At 35.2% G+C, this 20375-nt stretch overlaps 1 protein-coding gene across 1 annotated transcript; it reads left to right on the top strand.

The window, feature by feature from the left end:
* Positions 1–14946: 14946 nt before the first annotated feature.
* On the top strand, positions 14947–16491 carry LOC137834037 (MAR-binding filament-like protein 1). The gene has a single exon (XM_068642103.1). The coding sequence runs from the start codon at positions 14947–14949 to the stop codon at positions 16489–16491; it is 1545 nt and encodes a 514-aa protein (XP_068498204.1).
* Positions 16492–20375: the final 3884 nt, after the last annotated feature.

Genomic DNA, 20375 nt, shown 5'->3' with positions numbered 1-20375 from the left:
CTTGTAGGCAAAGCCCACGCAAGCCAACTTATTGCGACGCCACGCACCCGACAATTTTTTTTGTGATAAGGATATTAGCTTCAAAGTTGTGTGAAGGCAAAACCCACGTTAATTGCATCTTTGCGTGGGCTTTTTGTGATTAGTGTCCGCCTTTGACCCTTTCTAATAAAAGTTTTTTTTTTAGTGTATTGCAATTGAATCGGTTAAAGATGTTCTTCTATATCAACCATGGAAAAGATGCAATAATATGGTGGTTTCGTGGTTGGTTCATTCGATGTCTCCTTCTTCTATAAGGAAACATATATTATGGATGGAGAAAACTGAAGAGATCTGGGTGATTTTTAAAGTGCAGATTTTTTCAGGGAAATCTTCTAAAAATATGGAGGTTTCTCTCCAAGAAAAGGAGATTATGCTATAACTGATTTTTTTCACAAGATTTAGAATGATTTGGGATTATTTAGACAATTTCATACCCGAGTTGATCTATAGTTACCCCGTGAAGTGTTAGTGCATAATTGTTACTTTGATTTCATAAAGAAAGGAAAAAGATCATGCTATGAAATTCTCGAGATTGAATGACGAATATTACAATACTAAGTCACATATGCTCCTCATGGGTCCTATCTCTTAAATTTCTAAGATCTTTCCATATGTTATTCAGTAGGAAATGCAGGTAGCAGGAAAAGTAGGTAGCTGGAAATATTTCCTTTTCTGCACAGGCAAAAGCTAATGTTGTGACAACTATTTCTTACTTCTATTGTGGAAGAAATGGCCATACAAAATATGTATGCTTAAGGAAGCACACCTTTTCATAAAATCTTAAGAGTAAAGGCACTAGGGATACAACCAATAAAAGGATTAGCACATATTGTGGCAGGTTTGGATATACCATTGATGTCTACTACAATAAGCACATATATCCCCGAGGACATAGGTTTTAAAATGGTAAGAAAAATTCTATTAAAAACATTGATACTAAACAAGAAACAAAAATTGAGTCTTTGCAGAATTCAGGAGCAAAAGACATTTGTTTATCTCCACAATAGTATCAAGCCTTGATGACATGCAATCAGATACTGATAATAAAAAGGATACGCCTATGATCAATCAAGACAATTCTATTACTTTTTGCATCACACATCAAGGTATGTTTTTTTACCTCAGTTAATTCTTTCGAAAGATATTTTTTTAACACTTGGATCATTGATTTAGGTTCCACTTACCATATATCTTTATCTCTTTTGAATAATGTTAACTCGCTTAATGGTTCTTAAGTTGCAACTACTCGTACTGAAGTTCTTAAACTCAATGATGTTTTCTTAATTGAAAATGTTTTATATATTCCCATTGTTTCATATAATCCTTTTTCTCTTTCCAAACTTATTTTAGCCCTCAATTATGAAATAATCTCATTTAAGAAATCCCCTTAAGGGAAAAAAAGCATCACATTAAACATCAAATTGTTCAAAAAAGAAGCATTAAAACAAAACATCTTAACTGAAGTAAAATGGGCTAGTCCACTTCTAGCCTGTACGTTCCATTCCTGAGCACCTCGACTACGTGAAATGGGCTAGTCCACTTCGGAGACAACTTGTTTTCTAACTTGTCTTCATCAAATAGGGGGAGATTGTTGATCAAGAGTGATCAAGTGCTTTGAAGAATCCAAATCCTATGTGTTTGATGCAAGGATGATGTTGCTGCTGTGTTTTGGGAGGGATCTGGGTAGAATAGAAAGTGATCCACTCCTTTGTTGAATCTAAAATTGATGTGATTTAAAACCTTTTAGAAAATAAAGTGTTTTTCCAACTAAGTGAAAAACAACCTGTTGTTTTGTCGAATCAACCGGTTGTTTTAATCTTAGAAGTTTTTGAAAAGGTTGAAAACTGTTTTAGTTTGGTTGACTTAACTGCCAAACCAAACAATCGGTTGTTTCGTGGTTTCAACCGATTATTTCTTTGAAAATCCTAACAGAATTCTGTTTTGGTCGTTGAATGTGCTTTAAATGATTTTCAACTGAATACGATCCTTCATTAATTGCTTTGACCAATCTTTGGAAAATATAAATGGTTTGTTTATGTTTTCAAACAAGCAAGAGAAACAAATTTGAGTTTTTCTGTTGTGACAAAGTTGATCTTAAAGATTTGAACATTCACATCAATCTTTGGGTTTTCAAAGAGGGTGGAATAGGATTGCAATTGTATTGATTTCAGTTTGTACTGTAAACAAGTGTAATCCCTTCTCAACCTACTGTATTTCTGGTGTTGTGTTGACAATGAGTGTTTTGTGCTCTTGAGGTGGTCAAGATCAATACTCTTGGTGTGTTTTGCCAAAGGGAGTGTGTTTCTTGAAGGGTTCAAAGTCACTAATTTGGTGGTTTATGTGTTGCAATCTGGTTTGATTACTTAGTGGATTACCTAGTGGTTTTCTGGGGACTGGATGTAGCTCTTGGCTTAAGAGTGAACCAATATAAACTGTTGGAGTATTTCTCTCTTACCCTAAACTCATTTAAATTCTGTTTTAAGCTTTACTGGTATAAACAACCGATTGTTTTTCTTTTGCTTTGCTGTTTTATTGCTTATATTCTTGGCTAACTTGATTCATGTTCAGGATTCACATAAAGAATTTTGTTAAACTTTGAAAAGTTTTCAAAAACCTCTCTTAAACAATTCACCCCCTCTCGTTTAAGGCCAAATATTCTAACATTTCCTTCATCAAGCTAGCCAGTTGGTGGCCCAAAGCAATGCATCGCTCGACATTCTTCCAAAATGCTTTGTGGAACTTGTTAGAATTAAGGGCCTAAACAAAAGGGGGGTGAATTGTTTGACAAAATATTTTCGCAAAGATTGGCTAAGAATGAAGATTTATCAACAATCACAGAAAAAGCAATCAGGGAAGCCAAAAAATCAAAGCTGTTAAAACTGTTTGTAGAAAAAAAATCGGTTGAAATTTCGTTTTAACCGGTTGTTTATTGCAGCAGAAACAAATACCACATCAAACAGTTTGTAAAGAGTGTATGAGAGAGAGAGATCACACAACCAATTTATACTGGTTCACTCCTTACCAGAGCTACATTCAGTCCCAAGAAAACTACTGGGTTTTCCACTAACAATCAATCAACATATTACAAACACTCAACACCACAAAGAGGTGATCTTGACCACACAAGAACACTCACCCTCTTTGCCTTTCACACAACCACTGTCAGAACAATCCTCTGACCTCACAGTTTTACAAACTTACAAGTATACAGAAAGAAAACAACTACAAGAATTAAAAGGAACAGATTACACCTGGTATTCAGAAAATCACAGAGCTCCTAAAATAAGTTCTTGAACCATTGGACAGCCTTTAGGCAATCTTGCAAAACTTTGAATCAAATCTCTTCTAAAAAAAAATAATTTCAATCTCATTTTCTATGTGTCTTTGAATATGGAGGGTAACCAAATTTATAGCTCCTAAATCTAGCCGTTTCAGCCAGTTAATCACAAGGCAAAACTTATTCAAATCAACTGAAAACAGATTTAACAGGTTTTTGAAAAGCTGTTAAGAAATTTGACAATCAACCGGTTGAAATGTTGTTTTAACCGGTTGAATTGGTTTTGACCGTTAGTCAACCAAGTCAAAATTAGTTTTGAAAACCCTAAAAAATGTTGGGTGTAAAACAACCGACTAAACCGTGAAATTAACCAGTTGTTTTTCACCTGGTTTAGAAAAACATTTTTCTTTTTCAAAACAGATTGGTTCAACTGTGCATAGGATTAAGAATGAACTTCACAAAAATTCTTAACACCCTAGAACTAATCCCCAAACAAAGCAGCACAAACATCAAGCTCTCCTCACAAATTTGGTTTGATCAAAGCTTCATTTTCTACAATCTTCCCCTATTTGATGAAGACAAATCCCTGGGATGCTTTGGAATATTCAGCTTAGAATTTGGCACAACCTGCAATCACAAACAGATGCAAAAACACAAGATAACTATTCTAGGTAAATTAGGCACCACAAACTAGTTTCCACTAGGTGATTTCAAAAGAGGAACATAAGCCAAATCAATGTGAAAAACTAGTCACATATACATAGGTGCAACAACAGAAAAACAATCGATTATTTTGCAGGAATAACTGGTTAAAATTGATCAGAGTTATAACAACAACTTAAAACCAATTAGGGAAATGTTTAAGCAATCAAAATAGGTGCAGAAATAAGAACATTACAACCCAAAGCACTTCTCCCCCTATTTGTCTTCACAAATAGAGTGAAAGAAGGATAAAAAAAAAGCATAAGAAAAAGGAAATTGTTTAGAAAAATAAACCAGTAATTGTAAAGGAAAGCTTTAAAGTTGCTTCATTCATCCCTGCCATACTGCAGATCAAGGAGTTGATTCTTCACTTCTTCAATTTGCTCATCCAAGGTATGAAACCTTGAATCCATATGTTGGAACCTTGTCTCACATAGCTCATGAAGGCTCCTTTGATTTTCAGCAAAGCTATCCATCCTACTCACCATGAGTCTTTCAAAGGGAGAGGTCGAAGTTATCGTCTCACTCATGTGATCAGAACTTGGTCCAACTTCATATGCTCCACTAGCAGGTTCTTCTATGGTTGTTGCAGTTTCATTTTCTTCTTTAGCATGAGCACCACTTGGGCCAACTTGATCTCCATCTTTGCTCACCCACCTTCCACAAATTTTGGTAAACCCCATTTTGTTTAGGGAACCACTATTGATTTCACTGGGCTTCACAATCTTAGCCAGTTCTTCTTCTATATCCACTTCAAAATAGTGTAGAATTTTAGAAATCAAAATGGCATAGGGGTAATGGAAATTACTTAACCTTGTTGCTTTTTGCATTTTGATCCTTAAAGATGTGGATCTAATTCAGCTTAACCTTGTTCATGATGCAATAAGTCAAAAACAAATCCTCTTTTGAGAGAGTGGAATGGTTGCTACCCCTTGGTGTGACAATCCAAGAGATGATGAAGGCAATGAGCCTCTCATCCAGCTTTAACCCGCCAACAGAAAAATTTCTCACCTTTGAGAGAGGATTTTAAGGCAACTCTTGTAGAATTTCATTTTGTTAAACTCTTCCACCACTCCTAGGTTGCCTTTGTTGATTCTCAATCCAGTGTATTTCAAACCAGTTATGGAAGTCCACACCTCATGGGTAATCTCAATGTCCACCCCTTTCACATGAGAGCTGAGATTATCAGCATTGAATTAAGGTTTGTATAGAAGACCTTCACCAAATCTGGATATATATTTCCAGACATCTCAAGAAACCTCTTCAGCTTTTGCTCCTTCAATAGGTTCCTTACCATAGTGAGGTTCTGCTATTTCATCCATCTGAAGGAAACCAGTTTTGGAGTATTGATGACTTTCCTACTTCTCTCATGTAGGAATTTCTCAATCAATTCAGATTCTCCTGAAACCCAGCTTTCATGTTTTCCTCCACTTCTTACAACCTTTGTCTTCATCTTCTTAGATGATGTAGGAGTTGATTCCATGGTTCAGTGAGGGAAAAGGAATGTGGGAAAACTGCAGAACAAATTAGAGTAGAGAGAAAAATAATAGGTTGTTTCTTGTGAAGATTAGCAACAAGTAACCACACATTTATAACCAGAAAAGTCAGTCAAAGCTTTGGCATTTAGTGGGTTAACTTCAAACGGAAAAAGGAATCAAATCAGAAGCAATAAAGCAGTCTGTCAAAATCTGATATGAACCCAAGAACATGATATGAACATGTAATGAATTCAATATGAGTTGGAACATGAATAGGTACCTTTAGAATTGGATCAAGATTCTTTACCCATTCAAGAACTTAATCAAGAACACAAGAACCAAGTCAAACTCACTTAGAAACCCATCAAGAACAACAAACCCGTGGATAGAAACTCAAGAACACAACATATAACATTTATACCCATGGAGGCCGTGACCAAAATAGCAAGAACAACCAATTTGCACCGATTAAAATTGAATATAAGTGTTGCAAATGAAAGAGGACATCATAAGGAAGAGATTGAACCAATTGAAAGTGAAAACAACAAGTAGAACAAAAATGGGTAATTTGGAAAATGAAGGGAAAAATGGACTTATGTGGTTGAAGCTCTTGGAATTGTGCACGCCACTTGAAGGGGTGGATTGACTTCAAAATAAGTGTTGCCGTCACTTGAGAGCCCAAGATCTCCCAAGATAAAACTAGAAAAGGAGAAGACACAAGTCTCTCACACTCACTCACCAATTTGGTAGAGATTCTTTACTCTCAAAAATCAATTTCAACTTGTTATTTCAAAGACCCAAGCACCCATTTTATAATAGAGAGGTCTGGTCACAAATGTATAAAAGAGAAGGAGCTTGAAAGGTTACTTCTAGTTCCTTCTAAACTAGCGCCTAAGCCATAAAGGAATAAAAAGGGTCATTTCTTCTATCCTTTTCCTAAACTAGTGCCTAAGGTGCTATTCAAATGGAGGTGTCTTTTTGGTTTCCCTCTTAGCACATCCTAAAGCTATTTATATATTATTTACAAATTTATACAAAAGAAATTACAAAGAGAGATATTAATTGGAACCCATTCTTGAATGCTTGTAGTCTTCTTATTGATTTTGGGCTTAGTCCTCTCTTTATTTAATTCTTCTTTATTTTTTAGAAGACTAGAAGGAAGAACTTTAAATGCTTGGGTGGATGGCCTCTTCCTCCATTAGTGAAATCCTCTTCTACTTGATCTCCATCATGCTCCCCGAGTTGGAGAGAATTCGTCCACGAATTCAGAATCCCTGCATATAACAAAGTCAGTTTACTATCAAAATTAACAGTTGAATAAGAGAAAGGCAAACATGACTTAGAACTTGTAAGCAGTGGGAGTTCAGAAAAGGAGGTCCTATAGACAGACCAAGTTGGAAAACATTGTTTGGGAATGATGATATTTTTTGGAAAAAGTCCTCTTAAAAGGTGAAAACCATTAAGAGGTATGTAAAAATCATCCCTAACATTTTGTAACCAAGTTGGTATTGAAATAGGAACCTTGGGTAATGAAAAAGATAAAGAAGAAGAATACCTTTGAGGCTCAAGTTGAGGCATAGCACGAGTCAACATGATTGATTTAGTGGATAAAGTATTGTGACTCAGTTTATTACTTACTTCTTTTGCTTTCTCATTTTCTCTTTTAGTTTTCATTTTTATTTGGCCCTTATGAACCTCTTGGGGAGAGAGGGGTTTTAAGGTAACTTTGCGCCCTTGGAAGGAAAAAGACATTGTATTAGATAGGCCATCATGTAAAACATGTCTATCATATTGCCAAGGCCTTCCTAAAAGAACATGAGTTGCTTCCATGGGCACAACATCACATAAAACCTCATCTTTATACTTTCCTATTGCAAAGTTAATGAGGACTTGTTTGTTAACCATGATTTCACCTTCGGCACTAAGCCATTGCAATTTATAAGGCTTGGTATGAGAGATAGTGGGTAAGGCTAATTTCTCCACAATTCTTGTACTAGCCACATTAGTGCAACTACCCTCATCAATAATCAAGGAACATAACTTGTTGGTGATAAGACAACAGGTGTGGAAAATATTTTCTCTTTGGGTATCATCCAAAGGTTTTGGAATTGTTCCCAACATTCACCTTATCATCAATAAGTCACATTCACAAGGACTTTCGCTCTCAATCTCAGTTGGGGATCTAGAAGGTGAGGAATGTCTAGAGTTTGCGAAATCATGCTCCCTAACCACTACCCCATCATGTATAAACATATTTATTTTAGAAGGGCAATTAGGAGCTATGTGACCATATCCCAAACATTTGAAACACTTCTTACTAGGTGATTTGGTTGGTGATTTAGAAGTTGAAGGCTTAGAATCTCTAGTTTTGAAAGATGATTCTTGAGGAGGATACTTTGAAAAAGATTTGTTTTCATTCTTCCAAGAGTTGTTGTAGTAGTCATCATTATGAGTATTTTTGAAAGCATTTTTCTTTGAAAGTTGAGATTCAACCTTGATGGCAAGGTGAACCAAATTTTGTAAAGACGAATACTCATGAAGTTCCCCAACATTTTGAATATCCCTCCTAAGACCACTCACAAACCTAGCCATTTTAGCTTCCTCATTTTCATGCATATCTATCCTAATTAAAAGCGTGTCTAATTCCTTGAAATCTGCATCCACACTTAGCATGCCTTGGTGAAGCCTTTGGAGCTTCAACAATAGGTCTTTCCTAAAGTGTGGTGGAACAAATCTATCGCACATACACTCTTTTAAATTTTCCCAAGAAACCTCGGGAGGTCTCTTGTTTAGCCCAATGTCCATAAGAGTCTTATGCCACCATTGCATGGCCTAGTCTAAAAATTCTAAAGAGGCTAATCTAACCCTTTGGTCTTCTTGGACCTCATGTACATGAAAGACTTGTTCACATTTAGCCTCCCAACCTAAATACACATTAGGATCACTATCCCCACTAAAACTAGACAACTTTACAATTGGAAAATAGGGCTTTGCCACATTTTGGCGCCCATCTTCAAGATGATGCCTATCGCCATGATGGTGATGATGCCTCCTTCTTCTATGTTCTTCTCCATGGTTGTGAGCATTGGAAGAACTCCTTGAAGAATGTCTATGAGCATGGCGGCCTCCATGGGTATAAATGCTATATGTTGTGTTCTTGAGTTTCTATCCATGGATTTGTTGTTCTTGATGGGTTTCTAAGTGAGTTTGACTTGGTTTTTGTGTTCTTGATTAAGTTCTTGAATGGGTAAAGAATCTTGGTCCAATTCTAAAGGTGCCTATTCATGTTCCAACTCATTGAATTCATTACATGTTCATATCATGTTCTTGGGTTCATATCAGAACCTAACAGAAAGCATAGAGAAATCACATGCTGATTTGAGTAAGCTTAAAGTGTTAGAATGTATGGCCTTAAACAAGAGGGAAGGTGAATTGTTTAAGAGGGATTTTCGCAAACTTTGAAGGTATAATGAAAATCAATGTTGAATTACAGAGAAAAAAAATCTAGGAAAAATATACCCAAAACTGTTTTAAGATGATATCAGAAAAACAATCGGTTGTTTTGTCAAAACAATCGGTTGTTTTTATTAGCAGTTAATAAAAACAACTTAAAACAGATATATGTGAGATCAGGGAAAGAGAGAATCACAAAAAAAAAATTATACCGGTTCACTCTTACACCAAGAGCTACATCCAGTCCCCAGAAACCACTGGTAATCCACTATGCAATCAAAACCAGATTACAAACATCAAACACCAAAGTAGTGACCTTGAACCCCTCAAGAAACACACTACCTTTGGCAAACCACACCAAGAATGTTGATCTTGAACACCTCAATAACTCACAACACTCCTTTGCAACACAACTACAGAAATACAGTAATCAAGGAAGAAGGGAATAGAATACACCTGGGTATTACAAAGCTTAAAGTTTAGAATTACAACCCAATCCTATTCCACACACTTAAGAATGATCCAAAGCTCTTTCAAATCTTGGAAAAACTATTTTTATAAACTCTTTCTCTTACTCCAAGATTAGGAGCGTAAAACCACCTTTATATAGACCAACCAAGTATTCAAAAACATTTAATAAAGGAGCCAAGTTAGTTAGGATCATTTAAAACATATTAAAACCACTTAACAAAATTCTGTTAAGGTTTACAGGAAAACAATCGATTGTTTTGTCAAAACAATCGGTTGATATGACTTGACAGCATGGTCAAGCTTTTCAAAAACCTTTTAAAAAACTGCTGAGGTAAGACAACCTGTTGAAATTTCAACAACATTTTAGAAAACTCATCTTTTCAAAAGGTTAAAGATTCAAATGAACTTGGATCATCTTAAGGAGTGAATTAACAAGTTCCAAATACTAGACAACACACATACACCCAGCAACAAGGTCTTCAAGCTTTCCTTTTTGGATTTGGAGACATCAAAGCATCTTGTTCAACAATCTCCCCCTATTTGATGAAGACAAATCCCTGGTTTGTTTATGTTGTTGTTTTTGAACTTGAAAGGTCCTGCAAAAGAGGATTTGTGCATATACAAAGCAAGTATACCAGCAGGATACCAAGGCATACAAAACCAGTTTTCTGCATAAGCCTTTAAGCAGAAAAACCAGTCAAATAGCCATAAAAAGCAGTGCCAAAATGAGACTTGTGTGCAGCAGAACTATGGTGAATAAGAGCATGGCAACAACAGAATTTAAACCATGATAAAACCAGATAACACCATAGTGTAGTAGCAACACTACAACACATAAAACCACACCATTCGCCCCCTATTTGTCTTCTCAAATAGAATGAAAGAAGGGATAAAATCAGGATTAAGAAAAACCAGAATACCAGTATGTGTAGCAGCACCATTGCAACAACAAACCTGTGATACCATATAAAAAATTGCAGCAGAAATCTGAGGGTATCAGAGCTTATGACAGCAGCTGAGTTTACACAAAATTTAAAGCACCATAGAGTCCAGAAACCACAATTTCTCCCCCTTTCTTTTCTTCACCCAACATTTCTCTAAATGAAAGAAAAAAGTCACTTGCATAAGACAAAGAGATCCGAACTAGTGTAATCTTCACATAAGAAGGCTATACATTCAAAGTCAATGTTTTATTCAATCCTCTCACCCTTCAAGATAGCATTTAATATCTCAGCCCTTTCCCTTTGATCTGAAACATAAATTCCAAATGCTTGAGGGAGACATCAAAGTATTGCTTTCATCAAGTTTTGAAAGACGATTAGTAACAGTAAGGACCAAAATTTGATCATTCTGAGCAATAGTAAAACCATCTCACAAAGCTATGAATTCAGATTTAATGCTTCTCATCAATCCAGGAATCTTCTACCCTGTTGCAGAATTTCAATCGGTTGTTTCGCAGAAACAATCGGTTGTTTTTTCTGGACATGATTCCAGCTTTTAAAAAATGATATTCTACTCATCTTCTTCTGCATAATTCTCTGTAGAACTCTGATTTGTATGATTGATTTCATCGAACACCACATGAACAGACTCCTCACAGTCATGAGGGTCTTGTTGTAGACTCTATATGCATGGCTAGTTGAAGAATAGCCAATAAAGATGCCATTCATAGAAAACACTGAACTTTCATGAAAACAATAGACATATATCCTTATGACCAAATTCTTAAACATACATATTGCATATTTGATCAACAACTGACTTTGAAAAGCATAAACAAATTTAACCATTCATAAGCAATTATAGCAGCTTCATTCAGAGGTGTCAAAGGAAAACAACTGGTTGTTTTGTACTTTCAACTAGTTGTTTTCTGTGACAACAAAGAGAATATTTTCCAGAACCAAGTAATCACCTTTTAAAGCGATGAAAAGTGCAGTATGCAATCTGTTCATACTTTAGCAAAGAGAACCCCAAAAGATTCACTCTCTTTATTCTTGAAGATTCTCTTTTTGAGCAACCATTGTGCATGTGCCTAGGATGACTCTTGACTTTCAAAGACCTTTGTAAGACATATGCAAATGAAAAGTGTAGATACAAAGATTGACTATGCTCTTGATGTTCTTCCTTTTAGCAGACATTCTTCAAGCCCTTGTTTTGATCCTTTTTGATGTTGTGGGATCCATGAAGGCAAAGAGAAAAACTAGAAAATAGAATGAGACTTTTGGTAGATTTGAAAACCAGCAAGACAAGTCGCAATGGGTTGTTTTTGTGAAGAGAAACAACTGCATATGAGTTTATATATTCACAAAAAACAGTTCCAATCCTTGGAATTTAGTTGCTTTCAGTCTTCAAGAAAGAGAGTTTGGTCCTAGACTACGTAGTGGCACGTCACTCAGTGGCAGATTTCACATAAAAGCACATGAAGAATTTGACAAGTCATGAAGATGCAGAATTGACAGGAAAAGATGAATCAGAAGGATAAACTTCATATTCACATTACATAGATGAAAGATGAAGACATCAATCAATATTTTTCATACTACAGAATTAAAGAAAAATTCAAGAGAAGAACATAAAAACAAGGAAAGTCTTATCCTTTTGAAAATTTAGTTCTTTCAGTGAGTCGTTGTCCATAATCAAGAAACTTCTCTTGGTCTTCATGAAAACTAGGCTTTGTACACAACGGTAATTGGAAGTCTAGAAAGAATATTTTCCCTTTAGTAGTCATTCTTCAAGTCCAAAGATAATTCTTGGCTGCTAAAGATCCCTACAAGAAAAGATTAAGAAGCAAGATTTGGTCCCCTTATGAATTTGGGTCCTATGATGTTAGTAGGAGTCTTAGGAACCTTAGAAACCTTAGGAACCCATTTTAAAATACCTTTAGGAACAAAAAACCTTCTTACTTTGCATAATCTAATAGTGTGGCCCCTTTTCATGCAGTAATGACAAATTTCAACCGGTTGTTTCGATAAAACAACAGGTTGTTTTTCAAAGAAACTTGAAAAAGGTTTTGAAACAGATTTGTTCTTGCTGTTTGGATTAAACCCCAACCCATCCTTACCGAAACACATTTTTGAGAAGCAATAACAATTTCAAGATTGGATTGGCCTTTGAAAAACTTGTCCATGGTTTTTAAAAGGTAGTGGACTTTCTTTTCAAGTGATTCACAATTTTCACAAAAGCTAGAATCACACTTGCAAGAAGAGTTTTTGTAAATCATTTCCAAACTTTCAAAATCTGTTTTTGATGGTTCAACTCTTCTTCCAAAGTCTTGACTATATTTTCCAACGAGTTATTTAAAACTTTCAACCGTTTATTTAAAAGGGCCAACCTATTAGCTTCCTTATGAGTTTCATTAAAGGCTTGAAGAAGTTGACTATAATTTTCAGCATTTAAAGAAGTACAAGAACTTACACTACTTGCATCATCTTCTTCTTTGACCATCAAACACAAATTGACTTATTTTTTATTTTGCTTTCTTTTCATTCTTACTTGACTTGATCCAAATTCTTCTTTTGTCATAAGACAAACCTCCTTTCTGGATTCTGAAGAGAAAGATTCAGCAAAAGATTTTTCTTTGTCCATCAAGGCACTCCTTGGATTCTTGTTATACTCTTCAAGGGTATTCCACATTTCTTTGGCAGAACTACATTATGAAACCTTGAGCAATTCATTAGAATCAAGTGCAGATACAGTGATGTTCATAGCTACACAATCAAGATGTTCTCTTTCAGAAGAAACATTTTCAGATATAGGAATGAGATAGCTATTTGTTATAACATTCCAGATTTTTCTATCTATAGATTCAACAAAGAATTTCATTCTAACCTTCCATAATTGATAATTCAGTCCACAAAACAGAGGTGGTTTGTTAATTGAGGCACCCTCCCCAAAAGGTAGTTTTTCAGCCATAGAAAAAAGATTTAGGATCGAAAACTTGAATAACTTTCAAGAACTTAGCACTTGATGCCAATTGTTAGAATATATGTCCTTAAACGAGAGGGAGGTGTTGAAGATGGATGAAGCTTCTTCTCTACCTAGTCTTAGTGTGTTTGATGTAGAAAATAACTAGTTTGCTTTGAAGATTGTAATGTGTTTTAGATGATCTTGTATTTAGGATAGTGTGTGTTTAAGGTTGCCTTTTGCTACATGACCTATCATAGATACCTAATCAAGGTAGTAAGATCAAGCACATAAAGTGATCAAATGGTTTTCAAAAAGCTTTTTAGAGTTTTCTAAAAAATAAGGATACTGCACAAAAATAAATTTGTTTCTTTGTAAAAGAATAGGTTTATTTTTGGTTTGCTGAAAGGTTTTTCGAAAGTTGGTTAGGGCACCCAAAATGCAGTTCAGTTAGTTATTTCAGTTAAGCTGAGCTGGCGGTTTTCCTGAAAGACAATCTATTTGTTTTTAAATCAACTTGTTTTTATAACAACTTTTTAACTGGTTTTTGAAAAGTTGTTAGAAACTGTTTTTTATAAATTGAAAAGTCTTTCTCACATGAAAGAGTTGTTGAGCAATCACGATTTTGACAGAGCTTAAAAACTTTCTATGTGAGAAGAAGGATTGAATTGAGTTTTTGAAAGGTTTTCCAAAGGGAGCTTCAAGTGTGTTGTCTAGGAAAACCTTGATCTTGGTGAAGGTGCTGGTGCGGTTCTGCAACAATTGAACTACTGGTTTTGAGTTCTTGCATCTTCTTTTCAGGTGTTATCCTTCCTTTATTCTTGTTTGTAAAGGTGTAAGTGTTAGTCACTCTTGATAGGGTTTCTTGGAGTGCAAGGTGTGCTGAAATAGGGTTTTTTTTTCCAGCTTTGTTTGTATTGTTCTTGTAAGTTTCAATAACTATTGTGTTGTAATTGTTTGGAATTGATTTTTAGTGGATTTCACCTTGGAGTGAGGTGAAACTGGATGTAGCTATTTATGAGTGAACCAGTATAAACTGTGCTTGCATAAATCTTTTCAACCCTGCACTCGTTTATGGTTTTTGTTTAATCTGTCAAAAACGAAATCTGTTTACTTGAAAATAAACCTGTTAATTCCGGGCTTAATAAAAAATGTTCTTCGTGATCTAGAAAAGTTCTTCAATCATAAACAAAGCTTTTGAACATAAGTTTGTAATTGGTTAAAGGAAGAATAGTTTTCTTCATTAAATCCTTGTTAAGGATTCATTGTCTTTAAAGCCTTGTGTTGAATACTCTTGATTGTTCTTTTGGCATATTTTGTGTTCTTCAAAACTGTTAAAAGTGAACCAATATGCTTTTGCCATATTTCACTGTTTGATCTCAATTCTGATATGAATATGTTTTGTTTGTGTTAAAGTGTTGTGAAGAATCAATATGTTCATTCTAAAATCAATTTTTTCTTTTTCCTCTGATAAACTGAAAAAACCAGTTTGTGTTTGCGAAAATTTTATAACTTCAATTCACCCCTCCCCTCTTGAATTTAGACACTAATAGACCCATCAATTGGTATCAAGAGCTAGGGCTTGTATTTTGCTCAAGTGTATGAATTATGTTTGAGTTTAAAATGCCTTTTGTTGAAGGTGCTATTAATAGACCTCCTATGTTTGGTGGTGTGAATTATGCCTTCTGGAAAATTAGAATGAAGATCTTCATGGAATCTATTGACATGGGTATTAGGGATGCAGTGGTCAGTGGACCTTTTATACCTATGCAGGTTGTTAAAGATGAAATAGTGAAGAAGCCTTGGTCTGATTGGAGTGAAAGTGAAAGGAAAAAGGCTCAATATGACTCTCTAGCCAAGAACGTCATCACCTCTGCATTGAATATGGATGAATTCTTTAGAGTGTCCCAATGCAACTCAGTTAAGGAGATGTGGGAAGTGCTGGAAGTAACCCATGAGGGCACGGATGATGTGAAACGTTCAAGGAAGCATTCACTCATTCAAGAATATGAGCTGTTTAGGATGCAACCAGAAGAGAGCATTGCAGATGTGCAGAAACGGTTTACACATATTGTGAATCATGTCACTAGTCTTGGTAAGGTCTATAACAAGGAAGAGCTCAACATAAAGGTGCTGAAATGCCTTGATAGGAGCTGGCAGCCTAAGGTAACAACAATCTCTGAATCCAGAGATTTATCCAAGATGTCTACTGTTGCACTCTTTGGAACATTGATAGAACATGAGTTAGAACTCAAAAGATTGAAAGAACAAGAAACAATAGAGAAAAGAGCCAAAGGAATTGCCTTAAAGACTACCATGGAACATGATACAAGTGAGGAAGAGAAGAATTTTGAACATGATGAAACCTTGAGTCTGCTCACTAGAAAATTCAACAGGTTCCTTAAAAGGAAGAACCGAGACAAAACTCAACAAATGAAAAGGTACTCAAAATCCAATGACTCAAATTCTTCTAGTTATACTTGCTTTGGTTATGGCAAACTAGGTCATATAAAGGTTGATTGCCCAAACAATCAAAACAAAGAAAAAACAGCAAACAAGAAGAGTGAAAGAGGCAAAGGAATAAGAGCTTATATCTCGTGGGAAGAAAATGATGTATCCTCAACAAGTGATTCTTCAACTGGAAGTGAAAAAGCAAATCTGTGCTTCATGGTGAATGATGAAGGATCAGTATCTGATTCGGTAAGTGATTTTTCAACTGATTCTGAAAGTTATGATAAGCTATTAATTGCTTTTAAGGAAACACATGATGAAGCAAATAGATTGGTTGTTATATGTAACAAACTGAACAAAGTAAATAGGGTATTGGAACCTAATGTTAAGGCTCTTGAGGAAGAATTACACAGAGCTAAAACTGATTTGGTCAGTCTTAAATTAACATGTCTGCATGCATCCATAAAAACCTGTGAAAACTGTAAGAAACTGGAAAAACAGGTTGAATATCTACTAAAAACATTGTCAAATTTCACCAAGGGGAGAGAAAATCTTGAAACACTGTTGGGTTCACAAAATTCTGTTTTTAATAAGAATGGTTTAGGATACAATTCTGGAATGAAGAAAAATGTGAAAAAGCTGTCTAGTTTTTTTGTTCCTTCCAAAACAGGTTTCTCTTCTCTTAACAACTCAAATATTATGCATACTGCATCTTGATTTTATTGTATGAAAAATGGACATATCTCTAGAACATGTAAAGCTAGAAGGTACCTTGTTCCCAAAGGATTGGCCAAATGGCTTCCTAAGGAAGGGTATTAATCATGCTGGACCCTAAACTAGAAAGGGGTACCATATGAGTTAAATCTATTTTGTTTTGCATAAAAACAGTAGGAAAAATCAGTGGTACTTGGATAATGGGTGTTCAAAGCACATGACTGGTGATGTTGCTCAATTTACAAGTCTGAAACTTAAAGCTGAGGGACACGTCACATATGGAGATAATAATAGAGGAAGAATTCTTGGAAGAGGAAATGTTGGTACTGCAGAGTCAACAATAATTGAGAATGTCCTATATGTGGAGGGACTAAAGCATAGTCTCCTAAGCATTAGCCAAATGTGTGACAAGTGTTGAACCAAGTGGTGTTCAAGCTTTGAAGAATCCAAACCCTTTGAAGGATGTTGAAGGCTTGGCTGTGCTTGCTGTTGCTGTGCTGTCCTAGATAGGTTCTAGGGTAGTTTGAGTTTTGTAATCCACCTCTTGATTGAATCCAAAGCATAGGCATTCTCAATCTTTTTGAAAGAAAACTGTTTTTCAAACTAAGTTAAAAACAACCGATTGTTTTTTCGAAACAACCGATTGTTTATACTTAGATGTTTTTAGAAAAGATTGAAAATTGTTTTTCAAATGGTTGAGCTGTTAAAACTAAAACAACTGATTGATTTGAGGAAACAACCGATTGTTTGTTTTGGTACATAACAGAAAAATTGTTTTATCTTTGACTAAGCATTAAATGTTTTTAACTGATTACGCTCCAGTTTTAAATGCTTTGACCAATCCTTAAATGCAATTAAGAGTTTGTTAAGATTTGATAACAAACAACATCTTTGAATATATTCAAAAAAACAGATTTGAGAAATAAGTTTTTGAATAGAGATTTTGAGTTTTTCAAAGAGTTGAGATTGCTTAGAGTTTGTAATTGATCAAAGTGTGTGGAATAGGATTTTGGCTTGTATTGATTTCAGATTATCTTCTGTAACAAGTGTAATCCTTGTTCTCTGTTGAACAAGTTTCGTTTGTGTGTTTGCTGAGATTTGTTGTGTGTTCTTGAGGAGATCAAGATCAGCAATCTTAGTGTTGGTGTGTTGGCCAAGAGAAGTGTGTGTCCTGAGGGGATCAAGGTCACTTTCTTGGTTGTGGTGTAAGTGATCAAGGTGTGGTTGCTTAGTGGATTTCCTTAGTGGTTTCTGAGAAGACTGGATGTAGCTCTGAGTTTAGAGTGAACCAGTATAAACATCTGTGTGCAATCTCTTTATCATTAATCTCTTTAAATTCAGTTTTGATATTTGTTTGCTGGTATAAACAACCGATTGTTTTTTTGGTACTGCTGTTTTGGCAAACTGGATTCCTTATCAATTGTTTCTTGAGATAATTTCATTCTTGACTTAAAAGTTTGTGAAAACCCTCTTTAAACAATTCACCCCCCCTCTAGTTTAAAGTCATCCATTCTAACAATTGGCAGCAAGAGCTTGGTTCTTGAAAGTTATTCAAGTTGATCCTAAAACTGTTTTTAAAATGGCTGATAGACTACCTTTTGGGGAAGGTGCTTCAATCAACAGACCACCTTTGTTTTGTGGTTTGAAGTACCAGTTTTGGAAAGTAAGAATGAAAATATTTATGGAATCTCTTGACAAAGGAATTTGGGATGCAATTGAAAATGGTCCTTTTGTCCCAAAGTTTGAAAAAGATGGATCTGTCATTGAAAAGCCTTGGTCTCAATGGACTGATTCAGAAAGCAAGAAGGCCAAATTTGATTGCATTGCCAAAAATATAATAACCTCTGCTTTAAATTCTGATGAGTTTTTCAGGGTCTCTCAATGCAAATCATCAAAAGAAATGTGGGACACCTTGGAAGTCACTCATGAAGGTACAAATGAGGTAAAGAGAGCTAGGAAGCATACTCTAATCCAAGAGTATGAGATGTTCAGAATGCCTAAAGGTGAAACAATTGCTGAGGTGCAGAAAAGATTCACTCACATCATCAATCATCTCATGAGCCTTGACAAGACCTTTGAAAAGGAAGAGCTGAACATCAAGATCTTGAAATGTCTTGATAGAGCATGGCAACCAAAGGTAACTGCTATTTCCGAATCTAAAGATCTAACATGATTAAGTATGGCTTCTTTGTTTGGTAAGCTTAGGGAACATGAGTTAGAGATGAATAAACTCAATGTTCAAGAAAGCGAAGACAAGCACATAAGGAGCATAGCCTTAAAAGCTTCCAAGCACAAAGGAAAACAAGAATCCAATGATGATAGTGATGAGGAAAACCTTAGCTTGCTGTCAAGAAAGTTCAGCAAATTCTTGAAGAGAAACCGCAACAAGGACAACAACAAAGATAGGTATGGAAACAAGAAATCCAATGATTTTAATTCCAATAACTATACTTGTTTTGGTTGTGGTGAGCAAGGTCATATAAAGGCAGATTGTCCAAACAAGAGCAAGGAGAAAAAGCCTAGCTACAAGGAAAAGAAAGGCAATACAAAGAAAGCCTACATAGCTTGGGATGAATATGAGGTATCATCATCAAGCTCTTCATCAAGTGAAGATGAGAAAGCAAACATCTGCTTGATTGTTGAAGATGATGATGAATCTTGCAGCTCAAGTGAGGTTAGTTCATGTGCTTCTTTAAATGAACAAAATTATAGTGAATTGCTTGAAGCTTTTCAAGAAACTCATGATGAAGCTAATCGATTGGTTCTTTCAAACAACCGATTGAAAGAACTTAACAGTTGACTAGAAAAGAGAGTGAAATCATTTGAAGATGAGATTGAAAAATCTAAAAATGATTTCAAAAATATGGAAAATCATTTAAAAAATTCTTCTTGCAAGTGTGACACTCTCATTTGTGAAAATTGTGAAAATCTTGAGAAAAAGGTTCATTATCTTGTTGAAACTGTGGACAAGCTTTCAAAGGGGAAATCTAACTTTGAGAATGTCTTGGCATCTCAAAGCTGTGTTTTTGGAAAGGCTGGTTTAGGTTTCAATCCACAAAATCAACAAGATAAGTTTTCAATTTTTTTTTCAAGAAAGCCAGTAAAACAACCGATTGTTAAATCGAAACAACCGGTTGTTACATGCTATTATTGCATGAAAAAGGGCCATTCGGTTAGATTCTACAAAATAAGAAAATTCTCTGTTCCTAGAGGCTACATGAAATGGATTCCTAAAGGGTGTGAGGTTCCAAATGAGAAAAAGAAATCTATTGGACCCACATTTGTGAAGGGACCAAATCTTGTTGCTTGAACTCATGCTTGTGCAGGAATTCTAAAGAATTGTGAAGGACTAAGTTATGTGATCAAGTTCTTGGAAGAAAAAGACCATCATTGAAGCTGAATCAATGCTCTGCATCTGTCCAAAGGCCCTCAACAGTGAAAAGAAGCTTCTTGATCATAAAGCACATGGCTCATTGAAGAAATAACATAAGGATAAGACTTTCCTTTCTTTGTTCTTAATTTCTGTTTTAAAGTTCTTTCTCATGGTTAAAAATCTTCTTTAAAATGCTTAATGTCATTTGCTTTGAACTCTTTCTGCTCATGGTTAAGTTTCAAAATCAATTTTAACTGCTGCAGAAAAATAACCGATTGTTTCTTCGAAACAACTGATTGTTTTAAGCCTGACAACATTGTAAAGAAATCAATTTAATTTTTATTTTGAATTTCTATCCGTTGCAGATCAATTTAGAGAATCCTTGGTCAAAGAACCTGTGTTTGAAATTTGATCACGTTCAGAGAGAAGTTACAACAGTTATAAAGGAATATATTCCAAAATCTTGGAAATTCAAGAGCTTTAATGACTAGTCAAAGATCACATGTGAAGACCA

This window comes from Phaseolus vulgaris, chromosome 5 (genome assembly GCF_000499845.2).
Source record: "Phaseolus vulgaris cultivar G19833 chromosome 5, P. vulgaris v2.0, whole genome shotgun sequence".
Taxonomy (NCBI): Eukaryota; Viridiplantae; Streptophyta; class Magnoliopsida; order Fabales; family Fabaceae; genus Phaseolus; species Phaseolus vulgaris.
This window is presented reverse-complemented; position numbering and strand designations above follow the sequence as displayed.